Source organism: Vanessa atalanta, chromosome 24, assembly GCF_905147765.1.
Source record: "Vanessa atalanta chromosome 24, ilVanAtal1.2, whole genome shotgun sequence".
In the NCBI taxonomy this organism is placed as follows: Eukaryota; Metazoa; Arthropoda; class Insecta; order Lepidoptera; family Nymphalidae; genus Vanessa; species Vanessa atalanta.
In genome coordinates, this window is record NC_061894.1 from 6,320,415 (window position 1) to 6,345,566 (window position 25,152).

General features: G+C 32.2%; 4 protein-coding genes across 6 annotated transcripts in view; 3 read left to right on the top strand and 1 right to left on the bottom strand.

Moving 5' to 3' along the window:
* The window catches only part of LOC125073270, a 100,738-nt gene extending 94,672 nt beyond the window's left edge, over window positions 1-6,066 (bottom strand). For 2 of the 3 annotated variants that reach the window (XR_007120039.1, XM_047684021.1), the window contains exon 1: window positions 5,867-6,065. The gene's annotated coding sequence lies outside the window, so the exon portion shown is untranslated. Of the gene's footprint in view, window positions 1-5,866 lie in introns of all 3 variants that reach the window. The other variant, XM_047684023.1, reaches the window with a different exon arrangement.
* A 549-nt stretch (window positions 6,067-6,615) lies between these two features.
* Window positions 6,616-8,826, top strand: LOC125073271. The gene is made up of 4 exons (XM_047684024.1): window positions 6,616-6,781; window positions 6,883-7,020; window positions 7,878-8,042; window positions 8,141-8,826. The coding sequence occupies exons 1-3, from the start codon at window positions 6,659-6,661 to the stop codon at window positions 7,956-7,958; spliced, it is 342 nt and encodes a 113-aa protein (XP_047539980.1). The 5' UTR covers window positions 6,616-6,658; the 3' UTR covers window positions 7,959-8,042; window positions 8,141-8,826.
* Window positions 8,827-9,375: 549 nt separating this feature from the next.
* LOC125073287 (cytochrome c oxidase subunit 5B, mitochondrial-like) lies at window positions 9,376-13,418 on the top strand. The gene is made up of 4 exons (XM_047684051.1): window positions 9,376-9,533; window positions 11,102-11,275; window positions 11,440-11,483; window positions 13,123-13,418. Exons 1-4 carry the CDS (start codon window positions 9,446-9,448, stop codon window positions 13,183-13,185), a joined length of 369 nt encoding a protein of 122 aa, XP_047540007.1. The 5' UTR covers window positions 9,376-9,445; the 3' UTR covers window positions 13,186-13,418.
* Window positions 13,419-19,173: 5,755 nt separating this feature from the next.
* LOC125073401 (snRNA-activating protein complex subunit 1-like) lies at window positions 19,174-25,063 on the top strand. Its single transcript, XM_047684219.1, has 8 exons — window positions 19,174-19,373; window positions 19,911-20,061; window positions 20,893-20,986; window positions 21,674-21,917; window positions 22,498-22,629; window positions 23,571-23,699; window positions 24,095-24,203; window positions 24,284-25,063. Exons 1-8 carry the CDS (start codon window positions 19,367-19,369, stop codon window positions 24,885-24,887), a joined length of 1,470 nt encoding a protein of 489 aa, XP_047540175.1. The 5' UTR covers window positions 19,174-19,366; the 3' UTR covers window positions 24,888-25,063.
* Window positions 25,064-25,152: the final 89 nt, after the last annotated feature.

Consider the following 25,152-nt stretch of genomic DNA (forward strand, 5'->3'; position numbering starts at 1 on the left):
CGAGAGCTTGAATAATCTATGATATTAATTATGGATTTTCGAAAAAATCTAAATTTGAACGTCGACGAAGCTGCTATCGGAACTTTAGGAGTAAAATTTATGTGGATACAAGTCATTATGTGGAATATTATTGTATCATAAATAATGAAATATTAATAAAGAACTGTTAGTAGTGCACAATATGGCAAATCGCATGGAATACGTAAATCTAAGGTTTGTTTACCTTTATTCCTTCTGCGATTGGAATAGACTTTAAATTGTTTTAGATCACGAACAATAATGTCAACTAAAACCAAGGACGAAGTTGCTTGTTCAACTTTACACCTGTCATTGGAACAGACTATAAATGTGTTTACAATTGCTAAGAAATTTAAATTACATAAGTCGATTCAAAATTCGGCATGAGGCTAACAAAAACTACTATAGACGTCTGTTTATGTATCTGACAAAATAAAATATTCTTTATTCGGGTAGCCTCATAAAAGCACTTTAGAATCGTCATGTTACAATATAGAATTAAATGTAAATGTGTTACAATTCAAGCGGAAGGAAGCAGTGTCTAACAAATCTGTTATAAATATATCAATATTTTTTATTTTATCAAATACGCCCGACAGTTTTGGGTGATCTTCAAATTAGGTATGAAATAAAAAAGATAAAAGTTTGACGACAACAATCACACGGTAACAAGATAAACAATAACACAAGATAAACGGACCAGCTACTATACAAATAGTTGGTGCGGTTCCACACTCACTAAACGTTCACGACATCACGGTCGCGCTATATTACACTATCAACCATTATTGTCTTTAGAAGAAAATAATAAAAACATTAATACTGACACTACAATTATTACTGTTTGTAAATTTCTTTATTTCATGTATTTTTTTGTTATATGGATTCGATATTAGAGCCGTTCCTCAATAAAAAAGGGGATGGGAAACGGGTTCAAATACAGGCAAGCACCACTGATTTTTTATGTCCTTAATTTGTGGTTATAATTCATCTCGTAATTGGCGCTGAAGGAAAACATCGTGAGGCAACCTGCATTTATATCAATTCTTTATAATTCCGTTAAATGTAACCCACGTTGTAAATAGCCATAACTAATTAGCTGTTTTCTTCATAATTTTATGACATTACGAAAACTTTTAAATTGAAGAACAAACCTATAAAAAGAAAATAAAAATTCAAACGAAAGTAACAAAATATTTACTTTAATATTTTTTATCAACAACTAGATTATAATATATTGAATGTTTGTTTTATTTAACAAGCACATTAACTTAAATATGCTGGCTATCGTTTTAATTATTTTGTTTTGCCTCTCTGATGAATAATTGCGTTTAATGAGGTCAGTCGGCAACCCAACGATAGCAAATAAACTTAAATTTGCGATAACTCTCGACCTAACACAGATATAAAACTAAAATACTCAAAAATATATCGTACTAATGACGCGCTCCGGAATCGCACGGGTTTAAATTTAAAAATAAAGAAAATGATATTATATAACATACATACATATATATATTAACAGCCTGTAAATTTCACACTGCTGGGGTAAGGCCTCTCCTTTGAGGAGGTTTGGAGCATATTCCACCACGCTGCTCCAATGCGAGTTGGTGGAATACACATGTGGCAGAATTTCGTTGAAATTAGACACGTGCTGGTTCCTCACTATGCTTACTTCACCTCCGAGCTTGATATGAATTATAAAGACACAAATTAAGCACATGAAAATTCAGTGGTACTTGCCTGGGTTTGAACCCGAAATCATCGGTTAATATGCACACATTCTAACCACTGGGCCATCTCGACTCGTATATAACATAAATATAATATATGTCGTCGATTACGAATAATTAGTAACTCAGATTTGTTGTATCTGTGGGGTGTGAACGCCGTGACGTAATGAGTCACGTGATCGGAATCGTTTGAAGGGACAACTGTTACATTTTTAATTCTTTTGAGAGCGGTGAGTCAAATTTTAGTATAGAGAGCGATACAGTTCGGACCTTCCAAACGGGACCGTTGGTTCACGCAACTCTGATGGTTATAATATACCTACTTTATAATTTGTGATTGCTTGTATCATTGTGGTTAATTGCCGAGACCAATGAACCCTGTACCAAAAGCTCCTACTGATAATGGGCGTGCCGCTGATCTATCACAACAGAGTTTATCGATTTTTTTTATGATATAAGTTGGCGGACGAGCATGTGGGTCTGATGGTAAGTGGTCACCATCGCTCATAGACAATGGGGCTGTAAGAAATATTACCTATTCCTTACCTCGCCAATGCGCCACCAACTTTGAAAACTAAGATGTTATGTCCTTTGTGCCTTTAGTTACATTGGCTCACTCACCCTTCAAACCGGAACACAACAATACTGAGTACTGCTGTTTGGCGGTAGATTATTTGATGAGTGAGTGGTACCTACCCAGACGGGCTTGCTCTACCACCAAGTAAATAATATTACAAACAAACATATCTTTAACACAACAATACTATATATTGCTGCTTAGCGGAAGAATATATTATTATAAGTAAGAGATAGCCACCCAGCAGGACTTGCACAAAGTATGACCACCCAGTAAATTGGTGCAGTAATTTCTACAATAGGTATTTATTGTCAGTTCAATTATTTTCTTGTAGTTATACCAATGACGCAAGAAAATAATTTCGCAAATATCACGTAGAAGATACTAGAAGATTAATCTGTGAACGTCATCTATTTTAGACATTGAACAATTGAATATCTTACAAAAGAAAATTAGTGACTTAAATCTATTTACGATACATGTCCCGCCATATTGTCAAATGGAATTATAAAACAAAATTATTTATTACGCTTTCGTTTGAAGATAACTATTTTGTGATAACACTGTCATAGTTGCATCGGCATAAACACAATAAAAAATAACTAAAACACGTGCAGTTCCGTCCTTAATAGATCTTTTCAATTTGAAGTATTATTGTCATTACCGATAGAAGTTATACTTTAAAAGTCCATATAAAACATTGTTAAAAAAAAAAACTTTCAGTTTCTATAGATAAAACATTTCCAACCCAATTCTTTTTTTAAAAAGATCTTTAAACAGCGATGTATGACCTGACCTCCTTGGGATAAAAGCTTCACTCGTGACCTGGTTGCGTTCTTAAAAAATGCGAAGTAAAGCAAATTACCAGAACTAAATATTTTTTTTAATAAATCCATAGACTGATGATTATAAATTATGATAAGACATTAAATTGATTGTATCAATTATCAAGAGCAAAATATCAGTATTCGTGTATTCTTCCCACTGAATTTTAATTTCACATAAAACTGGCAAAATTCTTTCAAAAAGTACCTTACCTAGAGGTACCTTATACTAATTAAAACATCGTCCTGACCTATTTCTGCTACGGCGGCATATCTTAAGGGAGACAAGCCAACAGGACATATTATATTGCACGAGTGTGTGCGCAAACAGGTGCAATTATATTCCAATGGGACGGAAAATCCGACATGACCGGAAACAATTTAGGCGGTATACCATATCCTACCTTCACTATAGCATATTCCAATGAAAGTCGGAAAAATGATAAACAAACCTTATATTTACGTACCTTGTATTTCATGCGATTTGCTAATAACTTGGCGATGTTTTTCACTACTAAGACTTTATGATTAATATATAATTATCTATAATACAACACCATTGCACTGACATATAATGATAACGAAATTCGATAAATTTGTCAAATTTATCTTAAAATAATGTGTCCATACTATTTCGTGGGATGTTATTTAATTAAACAATGCTGCCCTCTTTTTGAATGTCAAATCAAAGAGTGTCATTATTGTTCAACTATACACACGCTAAACAATATTCAATAAGGAAGGCTGAGACATGATACTGACTTTACAATTCAGTCGTATGTTTCGTGAGACAAGTCTCACCACCAGTTTGCCGAAGACACTGAAGACAAATGCGGCTACCACTATCATACACCTAATTATTAAAGGATATATGAAATTCAATATATGTTCAGTTAGTGTAACGGTTAGACTCATACATAAAACACAGTCATTATTAACATATATTAACACCTATTATGGCTCACTTTCTCCTATTGTATTGTTTCAATATCATGTAAAGTCTGAACTAAATTGCCTCATATATCTAATATGGTTATATGTGGAAAACTTAGGACAGACAATGAAAATGTATGACCCAGTCCAAGAGTTGCCCATCCCCTGAAAGCTCAAATTTACCATCATGTAAGAATGTGGAAATGGACGGTGCAATTTTATCTTTGCACACACCTGTAACATCACATGCCTGTCACAGGTTCTGTCATCACTTGTGAATGGCCACTGTAACGAAAATCAGTCATAAGGACCATCATCATTGCCTAATAATTACTTGAATTTTTTTTAACATTATATATATCGATTGAAGACTTTAATGTTTATAGTCACACAATCAAGATATTCCTTGTTTAAATAATTTAAAAATTTTTAATAATAATTTGAATTTTGGAAGAAATTTAAAGTAGAAATAAGTTAAGTGTCATAGTGTTATATTATAAATAAAGATATATTAATCATAAACACTTAGTAGTGCCCAATATAGCTTAGTTATTAGCAAATTGCATGAAATACGTAAATCTAAGGTTTGTTTATCTTTTTTCCTACTTCCATTAGAATAGGCTACAGTAACTTAAGAGTAATTCCTAATCATCAAAATATTCAATAGTAATCATGTCAACCTACTATAGATTACAAATGTAAATTCTATTGTAACACAAAAATTACACAGGTAAGGTTCTTTTGTTTTTATGACTAATTGAAAGTACATATCAAAAAGTCTTAATTAAATAAAGATAGATACAAAAGTCAGTCAAGTAACTAAAGTAAAATTATGTTTTTTATAAAGGGAAAGGATCGAGCTTAGTCATAGCCAATTTAGTGGCATTCGTAATTCTGAAATGATTATATATGCAAATTTTGCAACCTAAATTACATAAAACTGAAACAAAAATTAAAACTTTGGGCAATGTTTGTTAATAAGGGCAAAAAACAAATTGTTTTTTAAATATACATAGTACTTCAAAAAATTATATAAACTATGATTAGATCATGTAGATTAATATCATAAAACACCTCATTAAAGAAGCAAAAAAATTCTGTATCAACGGCAAAAAACGATGATTATAAAATTGCACTAAAACAATGTTATTGCATACAATTAAAGTTGTATTGAAAAAACAACCTTATTCTAATACATAATAGAAGCCATATTTGATCGACGATTTGAAACTATGAGTAATTCTACAATGTTTTAGTAAAATAGGCTGTAAGACAACCATATAGGGTTGGTTTTTTTTTATTCATTGTTCTTAGTACATTAGCACTAAACTTGCACTGAAAACAAGGGTCACATTTCCTTTCGAATTTACTTTTACTGCAAGTTCAATGGATCTGAATGCCTATAAATGTTTAACACATTACTGATTACTTTTAATAGACCATCATATTATATAATATTGCATGAATTTTAATTATTAATTGGATTTTTTAATAGATCGAAAATTTCTTTTGTTTTTAAATAGTACGATTTTTTTTTACAATTTTAGTAACATATATTCCTTTCGTTATATTTATTTAACACTATGAGTTCGAGTTAATGGCAGTATCAATATGTTGAGGCAAATTTGTGCTTTTCTATCGATTAAAATAGACAATTATTACGATATGTTATTAAATATAAAGATATATATATATTTTTTTAATAGTGGAAATTTTTGATATTTTCCTCCTTCTTCATGTATTACTTAGAATTACAAAGATCATATGTAAATACTACTTACCAGATTAAATGAATAGTGATCTCTTTTGCCACGGTGTTGTAATATTCCCAACTCCTTTGTTTCGACACTTCACAGCACATTTAAGCACAGAACGAGGTCATAAAACACTATTTAGGAATTCAATAACCAAGAGTTATATTTTTAACAATAAAGCACTGAGGATAATTTATGCTTTTAGAAAAATCTCCTACTAGTTTGACAAAAACATATCACTTTTGACACTTATTTTTTTCATTACGCACTAAGGATGTAAAAACCGGTGTTAAAAGTAAGTAATACTTTTTTATAACGGTTATTTTATTTTATTGTGATTTAAATTTTTGAAATATTATTAAAGCAATTTGACCCATGCAAACTAAAAATACAAATATATAACTGAAATAAAATGTATAATTATTGTTTTATTACCATTGGTAACTTTTTATAATCAAAGATTATGTATATATAACGTACATTGGCAATCTTTTTTTATTATTAACTTTAAAATATATATTAATGTTCAATAAGTATATTCTAAGACTAATTATTTCAAATATAATACAATCTTTTATTTACATATGGACTTTATAATGTCGTATAAACAACACTAACAATATAAAAAAGTTACTTATACATATGTCAGACAAAATTCACAAAACTTTACTGGTATTATAGTATAAACTATATTTACGCTTTCCACATTTTTTTGTGATTAGCAACATTGTCAAAGACATGCGCAATAGGTATTACTGTTTCAACAACAAGTGGCATTGGTTATTGATTTGCTTCAGCATTATTCCCTAATCTAAAAACATGCTAGGAATATCATCCTTAAGGTTGTTTTTGATAATGGGAATATTTGATAAATGCCTAACCGATAATGCTGGCGTAACCTTTACGTTTAAAGAATATCAGTATAAGGATTCGCCTAAAAATGTAATGCATGCATTTTGATTTGATATATTTAAAAAAAATGAAAATTTCATAGGATATCCTATGATATGCTACGAATTAATCTACGGATAATTACTTTTCAGGAAATGACCTTTCACGAATTCGAATCAGCCTGTGAACAAAGCAGCGCGTGCAGCCAATTAAGTGGATTGACACGAACACGATGTGTGCGAGAATGTGTGTCCCCATCTTGTTACAGAGAGCTTTATGTATCGGACCCGGTAATTTTTTTTTTTTAATAAGTCGGTTAATAAAAGGTTATAATGCCGTCATAGAGGCAAATAGTGTCTTATTAAATGAGTGATCTGTGACCACAGTGGCCTTTCAACATTTCTATTTTACCGCCTAACAAAGCATAATTATTTAAAATCAATGTGCGTGTACATAGACATGGTGTGAAGTTATCTTGAAAGGTAACTTGACAGTTAATTGACGATTTAGCGAGCAACTTCACGGGCATAATTTTTTCAAATGCGCCAAAACAAATATAACTTCAAAAATGAACCCAACCATTTCATGTAATCATTTCAAAAACTCTGTTTTATGATCACAATTGAATTTATAAGTCTTGCTTAACTCTTTCTTCATTCATTACAGAGTTACCCGGCATAGAATCTGCACAGTCTTCTGTCGTACTGCCAAATATATAATGAGACTAACGAAAGATTCAGACAATTTAATACTTTTCCCAAATTAGATATTATATTCTTAGCACTCTGTAATATACTTCGATAGGAGCTCGCATCTCTTCAAATCTTTTATTGTATTATATTGTAATGAAAATTGTGGGTGTATGACTTTCAAGGGATCAAGATTACATTGCATTTATGCAAAATGAGTACGCACTCTTAACCATGCACATCTTTTAAATCAAGCTGTGCATATAGGACTGTTGGAATATGCTTATTCTAAACCTTTAAATGGATTCCCAACATCTAGCTTAAATATCAGTATTTGTCGAACTCTGTCGATGCATGTAATGATAATGATAAAATTATCTAAATATATACTAAAAATACAAACAGGTTTTAAAGTCGATTTTTATTATGCTGTCCTATAAATGAAATTAATATTACAGCTCGAAGAAGGTGAAATAGACGTCAGATTGAATTCTTTCAAAGGTTGCTTTATTCAAAGAAGTGGTCGGACAAGAAATTGATTTCCCTCGAGTGTGATATCGTCATTTATTTTCTGCTTTAAAAAGATACATAAAATACGCAAAAAAGTTATGTTTTTGACGCTTGTAAGTACTAAAATTAGCTTTACTTATAATGAAATACTTTTTTTCAATACGTTTAAAAAAATCTTTCATCATAAAAAATAATTACCGATTTTTTTTAGCTACTGACAACAACAGCATTCAGCGAAAATGGAATTATTAAAGTTATATTGACAAGATATCATCAAAAACCTTTGTTTTAAATATAAAAAAGAAATTCATACTTTTAACTTATTATTGTTATAGCATTGTACAAAATATTTTTCATTCAATTAAATTAAGATTTGAGAAAATATTTATCGATCCTTTTAATACTATGACTATATGATGGTTAGATCAGATATTTTTGAATGTTAAGGTTTTAAAACTCATTTATTATTAATATTTTGTATTACAAATGTTTTTCACTATCCATCTAGTTATAAATACCGAGGTGATTCTGTTAAATTATCATTGTCCATCTCATTTTATCAAAGAATAATAATTATGAGAATTTATGATTACAAAAGAAATCCATTAAGAATGGTTGAAATTGCTTCACTTACACATCACTATCGTTATTACATATTACAATAAATGTGATTGAGTGTTTCTTATTTATTTTCGTTATAGTTTCAGTAAAATTAGGCAAATAACTATTCATTTATTTTCAAGTGGTAGGAAATATATATCTGTTCTTTTTTTTGAACATAATAACAATAAAATTTTGCATATTCATTAATTAGCTTATAAGTATTTAAATTACGCGACAAATTAGCACAATTTTGCAATTCATAATTATTATGCACTATTTAAACTTATTATTATAGTCAAAGGTCGAAGGATTCATTTGAAGGTTTTAAATCTTTTACGATATTTAACTTTTTATTGTTAAATTTCAGTATGTATTTTGAATAAATAATATAAAGATATTAATAATAAAAAGGAACGTTTTATTTCGAAAACCTCTTTTTACTGTGTTCGCTATATTAAACATAATAAAATGATGATTCGTTTCCTTATTTCATTTCATCGCACAATTAATGATATTGCATAATAATCTCTAATGTGTAAAAACTATTTACCTACGGAATTAATTTTGTTCAATTATTGTGTATATTATTTTAGACTTACTTTTAACTTATTATCTAATTACATTAAATTATCTATCTATTATCATTTTAGATAAAGCTCGTTTCACAATGAATATAGGCTATATTTACACTATCAACATTTTCTCTGCAAAAAGTATTAATTATCATAAATTAAATAAAAATCAATATATTATAATAGTTTAATAAAAAGAAAGTAACAATTTAAAATTATGATACAAAAAACGGTAATTACCGATTTTTGAAATTTCTCTCCCTTTTTTCTATATGACAGCACTAGAGTACCTTAAAATCCACTTGCTATCGTGAGAAGCGGTCTAGTGAGAATAAAGTGAAATGGCTTCCTTGTGTAGACAAATTATTCGGGCAAATGCCCTTAAAACCACCCTTTTTTCCACCGCACGAAGGGGATACGCAGACAGAAGTAAGATTAAAATTGTTAATTTATAAAATTAATCGCCATATCTGTCATTGTTTCGTTACGTAATGTCAAAACTATCTTTATTTTTTTTCCTCAGCTGCAACATAAAAATGTTATGTAAAGTTATGATATGTCCCGATACTTAAACAATACTTAATTTCTATTAATAATTTATTATTTCATTCTATGTCGCATCTCCATGACATTGATAATGTCAATAAGATTGGCACATTTTACATATTGATTTTTCCAATCACTCTAAATTTTTAATTATTTTTACACTGTGGTCATGAAAAAAATTGTAAGTTATTTGGCCTATTTTATAAACATTGTCTTAATGTAGGAATTTATATTGAAATAAATATTGATTTCATGTTTTAGGTTATAATCTTATCTGTTTAAATTCCTGTTGATAATAGTGATGACAATTACTCTTTGTCAATAGACAAGTAATTCTATAAAGTTAGATTTTGTTTATAAGAAAATAAATGATTTATTACTAGTACAATTAATTTTGGATATAATTTTCTAGACCTATGAACATTTAATTACTATTGAATATTACAATTTTTTAAGTAGATTAGTTCCTTTTAACTCTTGAAACAATAAAATTATTGTTTAACTGAAAAATAAAATATTTTAAATGTTATATATTCACCTTTTTTAAGTTAGATTGTTAACATAAAAAAGGTTAATATATAACATTAATAAGATATTCTGATCCTAGTTATATGTACCCTTGAATACTCAACAACTAATGAGACTATTGTGAATATTGATAGGAATATCATAACCGTATTGGAAAACAAATCTTGCCATAAACAATGACACGTAAATTCAATTGTTAGTCTATGCTGGAAATTATACAATAATGTAACTAAATATTATACAGGATGTTTTAAATATGCTACAATGATATCAAGTTATTCTTTATTTGATTCAGTCCATTTATCGATGATACATTCAAATATGCGAAGATTCCACCTTTAACTGAGTATTATGTCATTCATTGAAATAAAATTAGTGACCAATATGATGATTGCATATTATATTATATTCTAGTATTACATTATTATAATTGTTGGATGTAGTCCAGTATTTAATTACTGAATGGTGCCGACCATAGCTTATGAAGCTTCAGATCAGGAGGACCTGGCTTGAAATTCATGAGGATTATAAAATTAAATAGTTTATTGAAATATTCTCAGTATCAATTCAGATTTGGAAACCTTGGAGTGTTACACTATTGTGTCTGAACTCACTCTGGTTGTGCTTGTTCGTATAATTGTGCTTAATGATATCCCTTGCACACTTGCCTTGACAGGAAGAGATTATAATCATACTATAGAATAGAGATATTAAGAGATTATAATTGTACTATAGGATAAGACTTTAAAGTACAGTAGAGTCCTGTTAATCCAGACAAATAAAATTTACAAGTATAATGCAATCAAATTTAATTACATTTTTAAAAAATATAAGCTTGTATAAATAGCAATTAAAATAAAAAATACTTAATTTTTGGCCCTTGATATGTGTATGGCATTTAAAATAAAGTATTTTTTTAACAGTGTTGCCAGACCCCCTGGAACATGCCACTGGTTTGGAAAGGAAGGAGCTGCTAGCCATGCAATCTGGTAACGATGATCCCTTCAACATGAAGGTATTGAAGAAGGCTGCTGGAACCCGTGACAATCCCACACTCGTGCCGTCTTGCTTCGATGCCCGTATTGTAGGATGCATATGTATGTAATCATTTTTAAAGTTTATATGACAATAAAAATAAAAAAAGGATTTTTTGTGACATTACATGTACTATAAAACATTAAATAATACTCTAATGTACATAATTTATTTTATTATAACTCGATTGTCTTATTAATAATACACAAATAATTATTATTTACAGGTGAAGAGCATGCCACCGCTGTCAACTGGCTTTGGGTACACAAGGTATGACAAATTTAAGTTCCTTTTTTCTGCATAAGTATAAAATATCATTTCAAAGATCACTTGATATCCAATTCTAATTTGTGTCTTATAGTAGAAATTAAATTAAACAAAAGCTGCTTGGATAAATTATCTCAAGATTCAATAAAATTAAAAAAAAAGAGTTATGTACTCATTTTACTTTAGTTGTATGAACACAAAATACCAGTTTTATCTAACAGTACATGCTTTATGTCTCTTTCTGGTTGTTACCTTAAGTGTAATTTCAAGTTTAAGTCATTTATGGCAAAAAAAAAGATTGTTCATAATAATCACTTACTAATAGAAAATTAATAATAATGGTAGGATACTTTATCGTACCATTTTGATAATTTCATTAATAGTTTTAACAATTGAAAACTTTACTAGTCTAATAAAAAAGTGTTAAAAAAAAAACAAGTGTTTGTAGGTCCTAATCTGCAATGAAAACTCACAATATTAGTGGCAGCAGTCTATGCTATTTTTTTTTAATTTGTCTTGAATCTATGGTTTTACAAACAGTTCGAGAAATTTTACTTTTAATAGTGATTAAGTGAGTGATAATTTGATCACCCCTCTAAGAGCCTTGGCTGTAATGTTTCGTCAACTATCAGTATAGGCTTCATCGGAAAGAAAAGTCAAAGTACGACCGAAAGTTCTCTACGAGGATATTACGCACATTGTGTCATTATTAGCAAACATGTCGTAACTTTGATGCGTTGACGGGATGAATTTCATTATTTTTTTTATTTTAATACATGTCTGCATGACGCTATAGTAAAGTTAGTCAGGTTAGACAGAAATACCATTCAAAGAAATTCAAACTAATCGTCGCGAAGCGCACATATTAGTCGAGTGAGAGCGGGTAGTTGCCGTTCGCGAAAGACACAACGGTACTAGGCCTAGGCCTAGCCATTAGTAGGCAGGTCTCGTTTTTTTTTCCAAATCCTCTAGAGCTGGCAACACTACACACCACTTGCCTTAGTATTATGTTTGTCTGTATACCGTACAGAGTCACGATAATGGCAGTACCATGTAATAAAGCTTATGTGGAAAGAGTATTTAGCCATATGAACAATTTGTGGACGGAAAACTGTATTAAGTTTAATGAAGGCTGAACTATGTATCCGATGTAATTTCAGTCGCGAAATGCATGGTTCAGTTATAGCAAATAAGAAATTGCTGGAAGCATCATTAGCGAGAAAAAAATTAAATTTTATTTGTTAGGTTAGCTAGTTGCTCTTGTGCAATGATACTTTGTATTTTAAATTAATAATATATGTAAATAAATTATTATAACTCTTTTTTTTTATCGCTGTTCGGTATTTATTTGAAAAAGACCTGGCAACCCTGGTACTGACACTCTAAACATTATCATTGTATACTTAACTAAGGTTTACATTTAGTTTTATAAAAAAATAAAAGTATTCGACAGTGATTTGTGAAGAATTGCCTCTTTCTGTTTTTCTTTTCGATTATCTACGCTAATTTAACTTTAAATATTGTATCATTTACCTTATTATAGAAAAATCATGATCAAATTTGGCTGACAGATCTTTTGTCATATTTTTCAGGTTTGCTAAAATTACCTTATTTATTAATAATATCGATTTTTTTTATTCAGGGTCACCCCCGCCGCTGCGAATGTGGACATTGGTACAAACTGATCGAGAAGACGCCCCTCTAAACGCTGTTTCTACTTAGTTTTACTATTAGTAGTCATTATTATAACTGCAATAACAACGCATCCGCGGTATTATTCCAATGTTCCTGTGAGTAACACGATGCGTTAGAGGAACTATTGATCAGAATTAAATAATTGTAAGCCTTAAAAAGTGTTTCATTCGATCGTTACCTACTGCAGTGTTATGTTGTTATCGGGATTTATTTTATGTAGATAATTAAACATTTAAAATTGAACGAAGTTTTATTATTGTTAGTCCTTATATTTTTAAACTGGTAACATCATCAAACAAAGAGTAAAATAACTGGATTATATATGACCCGGTTACTATCCAAAAATAAGTAAGGAATTATAAACGAGGCGTAAATCAGAAGCTACCGTTGGGTTTTTACTTACCGATCAAGGCTAATTGCTTTTCGAATATTTTAACCGCGCTTAAAGTAGTAGTCAGTCTTTGTGTTGATGGACGGTCAGATTTAATAATCTGTCTTTAGTAAATATTCAGTATATTTTGGTCGATAATTATACCATAAGCTGCCATCGCCTAATTGTCACTTATATTAAGTGTTTTAGAAACTGGAGGCTACCATTCATTTTACCTTAATACATAAAAATGATCTAGCAATACTATTAGTCCCGTCAAATAAGTTAGAAAAAGTAAACCACACTACTACATAATTATACAATATCATCATATGTTTTACTCATTTAATATATTAATCACTTTTTAAACTAATTAATTTTAACGGCTAGTGTTATTTTAAATTAATTTAAAAAGTAAAACAATATTTTTACCTAAATTCCGGACTAGGACCTCCTATGCAAATTTTGACATAATTTTTACTTAAGTAGGTAGACAGGTAAATTAAAACTTTCTATAATAAGAGTCCACTGTTATTGTCTCTTGGCTTATTAAAAATTTTAAAGCTCATGTCAAAAATACATTGAAACAGATGCCTATATTACTGAATTTAAGATTATATTAGATATAAAAAAGAGGACTTAGTATTTATTGATCTCTAGGCAGCATATATAACTACTTATTACTAATACTTTACTGACATACGATCTAATTAAATGGTGGAAAAGAGTAACTACTGAATTTCTTACCGATTCTTCTCGGTAGAATCTACTTTTCGAATCGATGGTAGCTTAACATTTAATTAACCGTAGATCCTATGCAGAGGTAGCAAAAGAGTTGTTCTCTGTTCCCACGTACATCCCAACTAACCCTGGTCCTTCTAAGTCCACCCCCTGTCCTAGTAAATCATACAGACAAACCATTGTCCGCTCTCCCTCCCCTAGACTTCCTCAAGGGAAGGGGTATGATAAACATGCCCATCAAGCCATAGTTGGCAATTGCCTCTCCTCCTCTCCTAATGGTTGTGCCTTAAATGTTGCTAACCCGTCCCCTCCTAATAATAATCCTAACTTATTGGAACTACTCACAAAAATCCTCTTAAATATCCTCAGTACATGCAATGAAATCCCTTTACCGTCCAACGTTGCCAATGACCTAAATCAATTATTTAACATCCTCCACAATGGCCCCAATCAGATTCCTTCAATGGAACTGCAAAAGCGTCCGTCCTAAGAAACCTGAACTCCTCTCACTTATTAATTTGTATAAACCTGTCATTATTGCCATCTCTGAGACATGGTTGATTCCCGGTTCTCGATTTCGGATTCCGGGTTTCACCTGTTTGAGGGATGACAGAAGTGATGGGTATGCAGGTAGTGCCATCTTGATCAGGCACTCCATTCCCTTCTCCCAAATCCCCTTACCTCCTTTTAGCCAGCACATCAATGCTGTAGCTATAAAAGCCTTCAACATTTCCTTTTTATCTATTTACATTCCCCGTCCTACTCCTTCACTTGCTCCTGAGTTACATTCCATTTTATCTTCTCTCCCAAGCCCTGTTCTTGTTATGGGGGACTTTAATGCCCACCATACATTATGGGGTTCCTATTTCTGTGATGGATTTGCTCCCTTGTTGGTGGATATCGCTGATGATGTAAATTTTTGCATTCTCAATGATGGTTCGCCTACTCGTAGAGTTTATCCTAATCAGAATCCTAATTCTGCTGTTGATTTATCCCTAGCATCTCCCTCCCTATCCTCGCAAATATGTTGGAACATCCTTCCATCGACATTTGGAAGTGACCATTTCCCTATCCTTCTCTCATTAAACAACAGATCCATTGCTCCTACCAAATCATCCCCTCTCCTAAAATATAGACTTAAGAACGTTAACTGGTTAGCATATTCTAACTCTGTTGATGTCATGTTGAACTCCCTCCCTGATTTTGTAAATGGTGAAAATGCTGTTGCATACTACGAACTTTTCCTTAATATTATCAAATCCTCCGCTGATACCCATTTTCCACAAAAAAATATTAATAAAAAGATTTGTTTCTCCCCACCTTGGTGGGATGAAGAATGTAATGCCTTGGTCCAACAGAGATCTGAAGCCGAAGAGTCATATACTGCATCTATGACTACACAGAATTTCATCAAATATCAGCGTATAGATGCCAAAATTAAAAAACTATTTTCTAAAAAGAAAAAACAGGGTTGGATCAATTTCTGTGAATGCCTTAGTCCTCGGTCTCCCCCTCAAACAGTTTGGAGAAATCTTAAGAGATTTCGCCGCTCCCTCAATTCAGAAAACCTAAACGCCTATAATCCGTCCGAATGGCTTAATGATTTTACTACCAAACTTGCTCCTCCCTTTGTACCATGCCAAGATAGTTTTATAAACTTTACTCCAACCTCAGTCTCAGATGATATGGATAGTCCGTTTACACTCTCTGAGCTACACACAGCTCTAAATGGACTTAAGGACTCGTCACCAGGGGAAGATGGCGTGCCCTACTCCTTTATAATAAACCTCAGTGACAAAGCTAAATGCGTCTATCTGAATATAATTAATGCTTTTTTCTTAACAGGAATCGTCCCGGAATCTTGGAAGTCGCAAATTATTATCCCCATACTCAAACCAGGAAAAAGCCCTTTGGATCCAAATTCCTATAGACCCATTGCTTTATCGTCTACATTAGTGAAAGTTACTGAACATCTCCTAAAAAACCGTTTGGAATGGATAATGGAAAGCAGGAATATTCTCTCACCCTCTCAATTCGGCTTTCGAAAGGGTTTGAGCACTCTTGATAGTCTCAGCATTCTCACGACAGACATTCGAATAGCCTTCTCTAACGGAGAGTACCTTGTGGGTGTTTTTCTAGATATTTCTTCGGCATATGATAATGTTCTTCTTCCGGTACTCAGGCAGAAACTGCAACAGCTGAGTATCCCTCCGAGGATTACTCATTTCATATGTAATCTGCTATTTTGCAGATCAATTACAGTTAAACATCAAAATTGTATTCTCCCCCCCAGATTTGTCTGGAAAGGTCTCCCGCAAGGTTCAGTCCTCAGCCCTCTGCTTTACAGCATTTATACCCATGATCTCGAATTGTCTGTTAACAACTTTTGTAACATTCTTCAATATGCCGATGACATTGTTTTATATCTTAAATCTTCTTCTATTCAAAATTTAACTTTGCGATTAAACTCTGCTTTGCATTATCTTGACCTATGGCTCTCTGACCATGGCTTATCTTTATCAATAGATAAGACCCAGGCAGTTGTTTTTACTCGGAAAAGACTAATTCCTGTCTTTGACTTGGTTTGTGGGGATCAACGAATCAACTTTGTCAACAAGACGAAATTTCTAGGCATAATACTCGACAACAAACTGAACGGAATTTATCACTCTGAGCATATTATTAAAAAATGTGAAAAGGGCATTAACGTCCTTAGAGCAGTCTCAGGAGTCTGGTGGGGAGCTCACCCCTATTCTCTTAAACTACTGTACAATGCAATAGTTCGTAGTCATTTAGACTATGGACTGTTTGTCTTAGAACCCCTAAATAAAGCCGTTTCTGATAAGATTAATAAAATTCAATACAAATGCCTTAGGATAATTATAGGAGCTATGAAAACTTCTCCCACTAACGCTCTGCAAGTTGAATGTGTTGATCCTCCACTCCAACTGCGAAGACAATTTTTATGCGACCGTTTTGTGGTAAAATCATTACAGTTATCCTCTCATCCTCTCTGGTCCCGTTTAAGCGAATTGTCCCAACTCTGCGTTGGGGCGAACCCCAAAAGTCCATCCTTACTATTAGACAGTTTTTTAAAATTTACGAAACTCCCACATCCTATCTTAAGGTTCCAGTCAAATCCTCTTTTTTCCACTCCATTTAGAGCTCTAGTCTATAATCCATCTATTATCACAGATCTTGGTCTTATTAAAGGGGCCCCTGATTCAAATTCTAAATTTCAAAGATTTTTTAATCAAAATTGGTCAAATCATTTACTTATATTTACTGATGCCTCAAAACTATCCCCTGATAGCTGCGTCGGCTCAGCCTGTTGGATCCCTAAATTCAAAATTGTCCTTCAATTTAAATCCCCTCCTGAAACTTCCATCTTTTCTGGTGAAGCGATTGCGATTTTGGAAGCCATCCTTTTTGCCCACTCCCATGACCTCAGAAATACGGTAATTCTGACAAATTCTTTGAGTTGTCTGTTGGCAATTAAGGAAAATCCGTTTCGTAGTAGGCGAAAATTTTTTATCATCTTTAAGATCAGGGAGGCATTGTTTTCCTGTCATCAAAAAGGGCTGGAAATATCGCTTGCCTGGATACCAAGCCACTCTGGTATATCCGATAATGATGCAGCAGACTCGTTCGCTAGAGCTGCTATTACAACTGGCTCTCTTGAACATTTTAAAAATTCATCTCAGGACTTGTGTGCTCTAGCGAAAACTTATCTGGATAAATCCTGGAACTCTATTTGGAAAGTTTCATCAAAATCTAAAGGTAGATTTTACGCATCTCTACAACCAGATATTCCAAGGCGACCTTGGTTTTCTCTTCACAGGCAAGCTAATCGTTGGGTCACCACAACTATCTGCCGACTACGCCTTGGACATGCATGTACTCCCATACATCTTTGTAAAATTAGAGTCAGAGATCACTCTTTATGTGAATGTGGCCTAGACGAAGGTTCCTTATCCCATATACTGTTTTCTTGCCCCAAACTCCTCCATCCCTTATATGACGTTCTCCCTCCTAAAGCTCCTCGCCCTATTAATGTTCAATGTTTGTTAATGTTTGTGTTCAGTCCATTTTGTAAATTTTTATGTAAATATATTGAGCGTAATAACATTAAGTTGTAAATATTTTTGTGTTTGTTCATATATGTTATCTTAATAATAATTTATGTTTATCTAATTATTTATTATTGTGTTGTTTTAGGTTATGGGCTAACAGAGAGTCAACTTCTATTATGCCTTCAAATTAAATTAAGCCTGTAATCTCGACCGCACCGATCAATCTCCATCGTGTCTTCTCCATCGCACGTGACATTGGCGAAATAATCTGTGCCCTCTTGGCATAAATAAAAGCCAAAATTAAAAAAAAAAAAAAAAAAAAAAAAAAAAAAAAAAAAAAAAAAAAAAAAAAAAAAAAAAAAACATTTAATTAAACTGTAACATGACGATTCAAAAGTGCTTTAATGTGCCTACTCTAATATGGAATATTTTGATATGAAACCAAATACAATTTTTTAAAAGAAATTATATTCAAACTATTTATATAGCCTATATAGGGAAGAAGTACAAGTAATTTTAATAGTCGGTATGTTTTCTCTAACATGTATGCTAGGCGCCTGGGCCAATTCTTTCTCATTCTAACTTTGATACTCTGTTCTCTCCGTTTCTTCGATATGCTTATTTAATACTTGTTTCTTTATTAAAATGTAATCTTTATTAATTAAATCTGTTTAAATTAGGTTCAAAAATTCTAATGAATCCACATTTTCAACTAGTCAACAATATAATAAAAGGATTATCATATCGCATTAAAAAAGGAGAACGTCCCTAAAAATGTCAATTCTATGTCACTGTCATAAACAGCTGTAAAATTTAAAAACACTACAACTTACATAAAACTTATGAAAAAAACGTTTTATAACTTAAAATATATTATGATTATAACTTAGTGATTGTATACTCTTTAACTATGATTATGTTGTTTCAAACGTAGTGATCCAGTTTCGGTGTAATTTGTCATATTTCGTACAATACGGTGTTTAGAATTTCTTGTTTCATAATTAAAAATGGCACGTAAGTATAACTGCAATTTATTTAATGTTACAATATATTACAGTATCATATTTTTGATTAAGAAAAAATTATAATAATTTCGTCTAACATTCATACAATTTTATATGGTACCCTTTCCGACTTATACTATACAGCAATGGTTTTGAGGGATATAAAAATTTGTTAAGGGTTCATACTTAGGCTATTGCCTATACTTGACAACCAATCACAATGCCACACTAATTGGCTCGCCTAGCTAATTGTGATCTGATTTTTTTTTATCCCATAGAAAATAGTAATAACAATGTTTACCAAATTTCTTTATGTTATAGAAAACTTTTCTAATTTTTACTTCCGTTAAAACCTAATTAGGACTATAATGACTATTTAAAAATATAAATAAAACACAGCAGTTCAGCTGTTCTCAAGTAATGTATTTACCAACAAAAACCATCTCATTTTTATTTATTTTATAGATAAATTTAAACTCATTCAACTATTTAAATATAATAATTGATAAGTCTTATAATATTCATTTAAATTGATACATAATTGCAGGATATGCTCATAATATCCATCAAGTCCACATAGCGGACGGCTTTTCTAGTGACTGCGATGAGCTGATTCATAGATGTTTGAAATTACAGACATTACAATATCATTCATTTTGTGATATTTGGAAGGATCTTAATTTTGGTATGATTTATCAGTAAGTATAACAATGAATATTGTATAAGTTTTAAGGAACTTTCATTATAAAAGTAAATAAAAAGTACCTGCATGTTAATTGTAAGTTAAATTAAACTCATTAATTAGAGGTGCATAGACAAAAGATTATTGTTTCTGAATTTCTTTCATCTACACCAATGTTATTCTCTGGTGATATTTCATTGTGACCCAGTGTTTGAACTGACTTTTGTTTGTTTAGTTTTTAAATATAAGATCACATATCTCAATGTCTTGTCAATGAATTCTCAGTTACTATCCGAGTTTAGTTAAGCATCTAAAGCCATTAGAAATAGAGAAAACATTTGAGTGTGTAGTAGTTCTGTATATACCTTGATCTTTGAATTAGTGTTACCTGTTAAGTAAATGGTATACAGTTTTTCCACAATACTGATTTGATGGCTACACAAGCTTTTTATCTCAAAATATCCACTCCTTCAACAGCTTGAGATGAATTATAAGCGAAACTAGAAAAATTACTGATGTTCCTTTAATATTATTTCAATTAAGTACTAGTAGGAAATTAATGAAAGCCATAGCCTTATTGAGGTTTTGAAACTAATTTCACTGTGTTGTTCCAATGCGAGTGGGCTATATGTGAGCCTTAAATTCGTCGTACACATGCAACAAGTTTCCTAATAATGTTATTTTACCTCAAGCAAGAGATGAATTATAAATACTATATAATTAATTATAATAGCTTGTCTAGATTTGATCTCGCAATCTTCGAATAAAATTAATCTGTTTTACCCACTGAGTCATCTTGGCTGTTATTATCAGTATGTATTAGGGTATAAAATATTTTTTATTGCAGGGGCAGGAGTTCCGGAGCTGAAATAGCAGAATTATCTGAGGAAGTAATTCACATAGCAAAGCATTATATGATCAAGGACACTAGTAATTTTGAGGTACAGCTATTTACCATATGTTAAATTTAATAAATAAATAAATATTGGACAACATCACATACATTACTCTGATCCCAATGTAAGTAGCTAAAGCAACTTGTGTTATGGAAAATCAGAAGTAACGACGGTACCACAAATACCCAGACCCAAGACAACATAGAAAACTAATGAATTTTTTCTTCATCGACTCGGCCAGGAATCGAGCTCGGGACCTCAGAGTAGCGTACTCATGAAACCGGTGTACACTACTCGACCACGGAGGACGTCAAATTAAAAAAAAATTAAATAATTAGTGAACGACGGAAATTTCGCTTCCGGACAGTTTTTGCAAAAAAAATACTCAGTAATAAAATAAATAAGTACTTCCGTGATGCAATTTATTTATGACAAACTTCACGCTATTTTATTATCTATATATATATTTATATTCACACAGGAAGGCTCGCCCCTCCACTTATTATTATTTGTTTTTTTTTCCCACGTTAAGTAATCGTTTTTCATTAATATTTATTTGTTAACCTAGAGTGCTTGCAAGATGTTTCCGTGTTCATGAAACGGTTGAAATAAAAAAGTGCAAATTATATGATTACCTACTTTTGGTTTTAAATTTTCTGTGTTAACGTGGTCGGGCGCGACTTCGTAAGTGAATACATATAACGTATAACATTAGGACAAAATATCTTGCAGGAATCCGTAGCTGGCCTCTTCTTAGTTTACGGTCTTTTAACCCTGCAGCCATTTAGTGGCTTTGCATGTCTTCGTTTAATACCCGAAGACGTGGCGTCCATAAACAGGATACAAGTTGTCGCGAGACGAGAGCGAAGGTTAGATGTCCTCTTCATATTGGGCGAGGTTCTGGTTAAGTATACCCAATACCATGTAGCCGAACGTGATCGAGGAATGGAATCGGTATTAAGAAAATATCTAGAGGGTGAGTGTTCATTTAACATCCTACCATAATTGCACTAAAATTATCAATAGAAGATATGTAATATGCAAAATCTGTTATTTGCTGTAGAATTTCTGTGTGAAGTGACTCCTTTTTTTATCTCGCTGGAAAAACGCGTCACGCGTATTCCCCACGTGGAAACGCGTAACGCGTTTTGGGTGGGTGGGTCTGTATGGCTCGCCAGTGCCCTGAACGCCGACTGCGCCTCGGTACACCCGAATATCCCCTAAAAAAACTCCTACTCTCTCCGTCTCTCCGGCGGGCGCAATGGGATCGCTTTCACATGATACCGTGACTAGGTGAAGTGACTCCTTAGTCAATCTGGAGTAAAGAGTCACCTGATGATTTCTTGCTTTTACGTAAATTCCTCTCAGTGTAACGTTTTTGTAAATTTCGTCACAAGTTAATGGACAAATATTATTATAGTTCACTGCGTGATGTGACCCTTTGTCATGAAAAACAATAGGTTCCATCAATCCTTGCTCATAGCTGAATTACAATTCAAGGAGTTTCCAAGGCAGCTTTCCTTTCTGTTTTGTTATCCAAAGTTCAAATGTTTCAGGATACACAAGTATAGACAAGTTGGGGGTAAGACCTCGAGGAGTGTTCTATCGACAAAATGAAGAGTTAGACATTATCAGGGACGTTGGATCCATTACCAGACAATATACTCGTGCGAAAAATTCCCTCATAGGTGAGATTTAGGAATCCAATTGTAGTATAGTAGAGCAAATACATCTTTGCTGTTTAGTAATTGTAATTAGAAAATTATACAAAGAAAATATTCTATGAATTGGTTAGGTAAGGTTAGAGGTCACCACCGCCTATATTGAAGCCGTAAGATATTTTAATTATTCCTTACATCTCCAATGCGCCACCAACCTTGGGAACTAAGCTATTATGTCCCCAGCGACTGTAGTTATAGAAGAATATAGCGGTAGAATATATGACGAGTGGTGGTACCTACACAGGTGGGTTAGCATAAAACGATGATGTTTTGCTAGCGAGTCTAGTGGCTAGCTTATTAGCTAAAGTATATTCAGTATTTCTGTCGGGAAATTCTCATTTGATCTGTACCTGAACACTTACCATTTGTGCTTGATTTGCCGTGCGTGTGTGAGCGAAACTATAGAGCTATCGCTTTTCGGTCAGTGCAACTCTTGTGCAATGTAATATACTATAATATGTCCCGCCCTAATTGCTTTCATTGTTGCAAATGGCCGCCCTGAACGATCAGTCTACGGACATCACCAAGACTTATCACCAGTTTGACCAATTTAAATCGTAATTTAAGTTTGGAAACTTTTTTGCAAATTTATGTTACTGCGTCAGGTACCATAATCGTTGAAAGTTTCCAAACGAGCATCAATAAAACTTGGTGGTAAGTGGTCACCATCGCTCATATTTCCACTGTAAGAACTATTCCTTACTGTCCATGCTCTAAACAAAAAAAACCATTTGCCTTTAGTATTACTGGTGCACTCAACCCTTCAAACAGATACGGAGTGTTCTTGCTAACGGTACAATAAGTAATGAGGATATCCATACACACAAAATATTCTTAAAATAATTTGTGCGTAGTATTTAAATATTATATCAGCTATGCTTAACAAAACATAATGTCTCGTAAAACAGGTCCCGGTAAACGGGACGCGAGTCTTCAATATATAAATGAAAACTTGGCATCTGAGCTCAACACTTCATTGAAGAGAATCATCAACGGCATCATTGATAACGAAAAGAACGACGATGATGATGATGACGGTAAGATGTATAATTTTAATCATTCTCAGTTTTAATAATAAATAAACTGTTTTTTCAACATTATTCGTTAATGTTTTAATTTTCCATTTTGTAATTTACAAAATTAACGTTTCTTCTAAATAAGTTATTATTGTTCATAATATTAATATTGTTATATAATCATTTCCCAAATATAATACCTCGGAGAAAACTTCACGCGTTTCGGTTAGACTATGGTTTTTAACGAGTACGCTTCTTGATAATTAATACCTAAAATATACGTTAATTATAACATCGGAGTCTTTAATATTAAAAATGATGTTGAACCCTGGTGAAGATTTCACAGAAACAATCTATTCTAATTCAAAATCTGGCTTGCTAAGTCATAAACTTACTGTATGATTTTATTTTCACAGACGATGAAGAAACTACGATCGACCATTATGATAATGTGCAGGCCATCAAATCTAGAGCAATGACTAACACGGTTAATTCCATTAAACATCTAACACGGATCGAGGAAAGGTACAAATATAAAAAAAATCATACATAATAAATAATAATAATAATTCCAAATGCAAATATATTTTTTTTTTTCAATCCAGGCAAGCGGCTACCAAAAGTCCGCAGAAGAAAAGCGATCTCAAAGTACCAACCGGTAAAATTAAAACAGGCAGCCCTACCAAACCTGTCACTACACCGAGAAGACGAAAAGCTGAACCAAAGTCAAGGAATAAAAAATGTAAAACGGCGAATAAATCAAAAGTCGATGACCAGGAAACCATTGATATAGATCTTGAATCTTTTCAAAAAGGAGTCTTTGTCGACAATATCGCCGAAGAATTTGGAATGGAAATTATGCGAGAACAAGATTTGAAAATAGAAGATTTAACGGAATCGACGCAAACAGAAGTTATTGACAAGGCAAAGAAAACTGGTGTGAACGAGACGGAAAATAATGCTGATGAATCTGACGTCACAGGCGAAGACTTAAGGAGTACACCTTCGAATTCTACAAGCACAAAGATAACTAAGACTTTTAAAAGAAAACGTAAAGACGATATGCCGGTTCAAATTCAAGGAATGGAATTTTCTGATCCAAACGAAACAAGAAAAAAAATACCACGAGATTTGAAACGAACTAAATTAAAATCGAAATTCAAAAGAATGGGAATGCTACCCGTTGCCAATTTTAATGAACAAAAATGACGTTTAGAAGTCACAGTCGCTTGAAATTGATAAAACTAATAATTAATTAATATCAATCAGATATTCATTATTAAACCGATTTAATCAAGTATTTTTTATATACACTTTGCATATAAAAGTACTGAAATGACTTGTCAATACAGCAATTATATTGTGAGGCACATTATAAATACGGAAACGAAAGTGAAATAAAAAAGTTCTTAATACACAATGTTTTTTATTAATATTTTAATCTCTGGCAACACTCGTAATGTCAACGTAATAC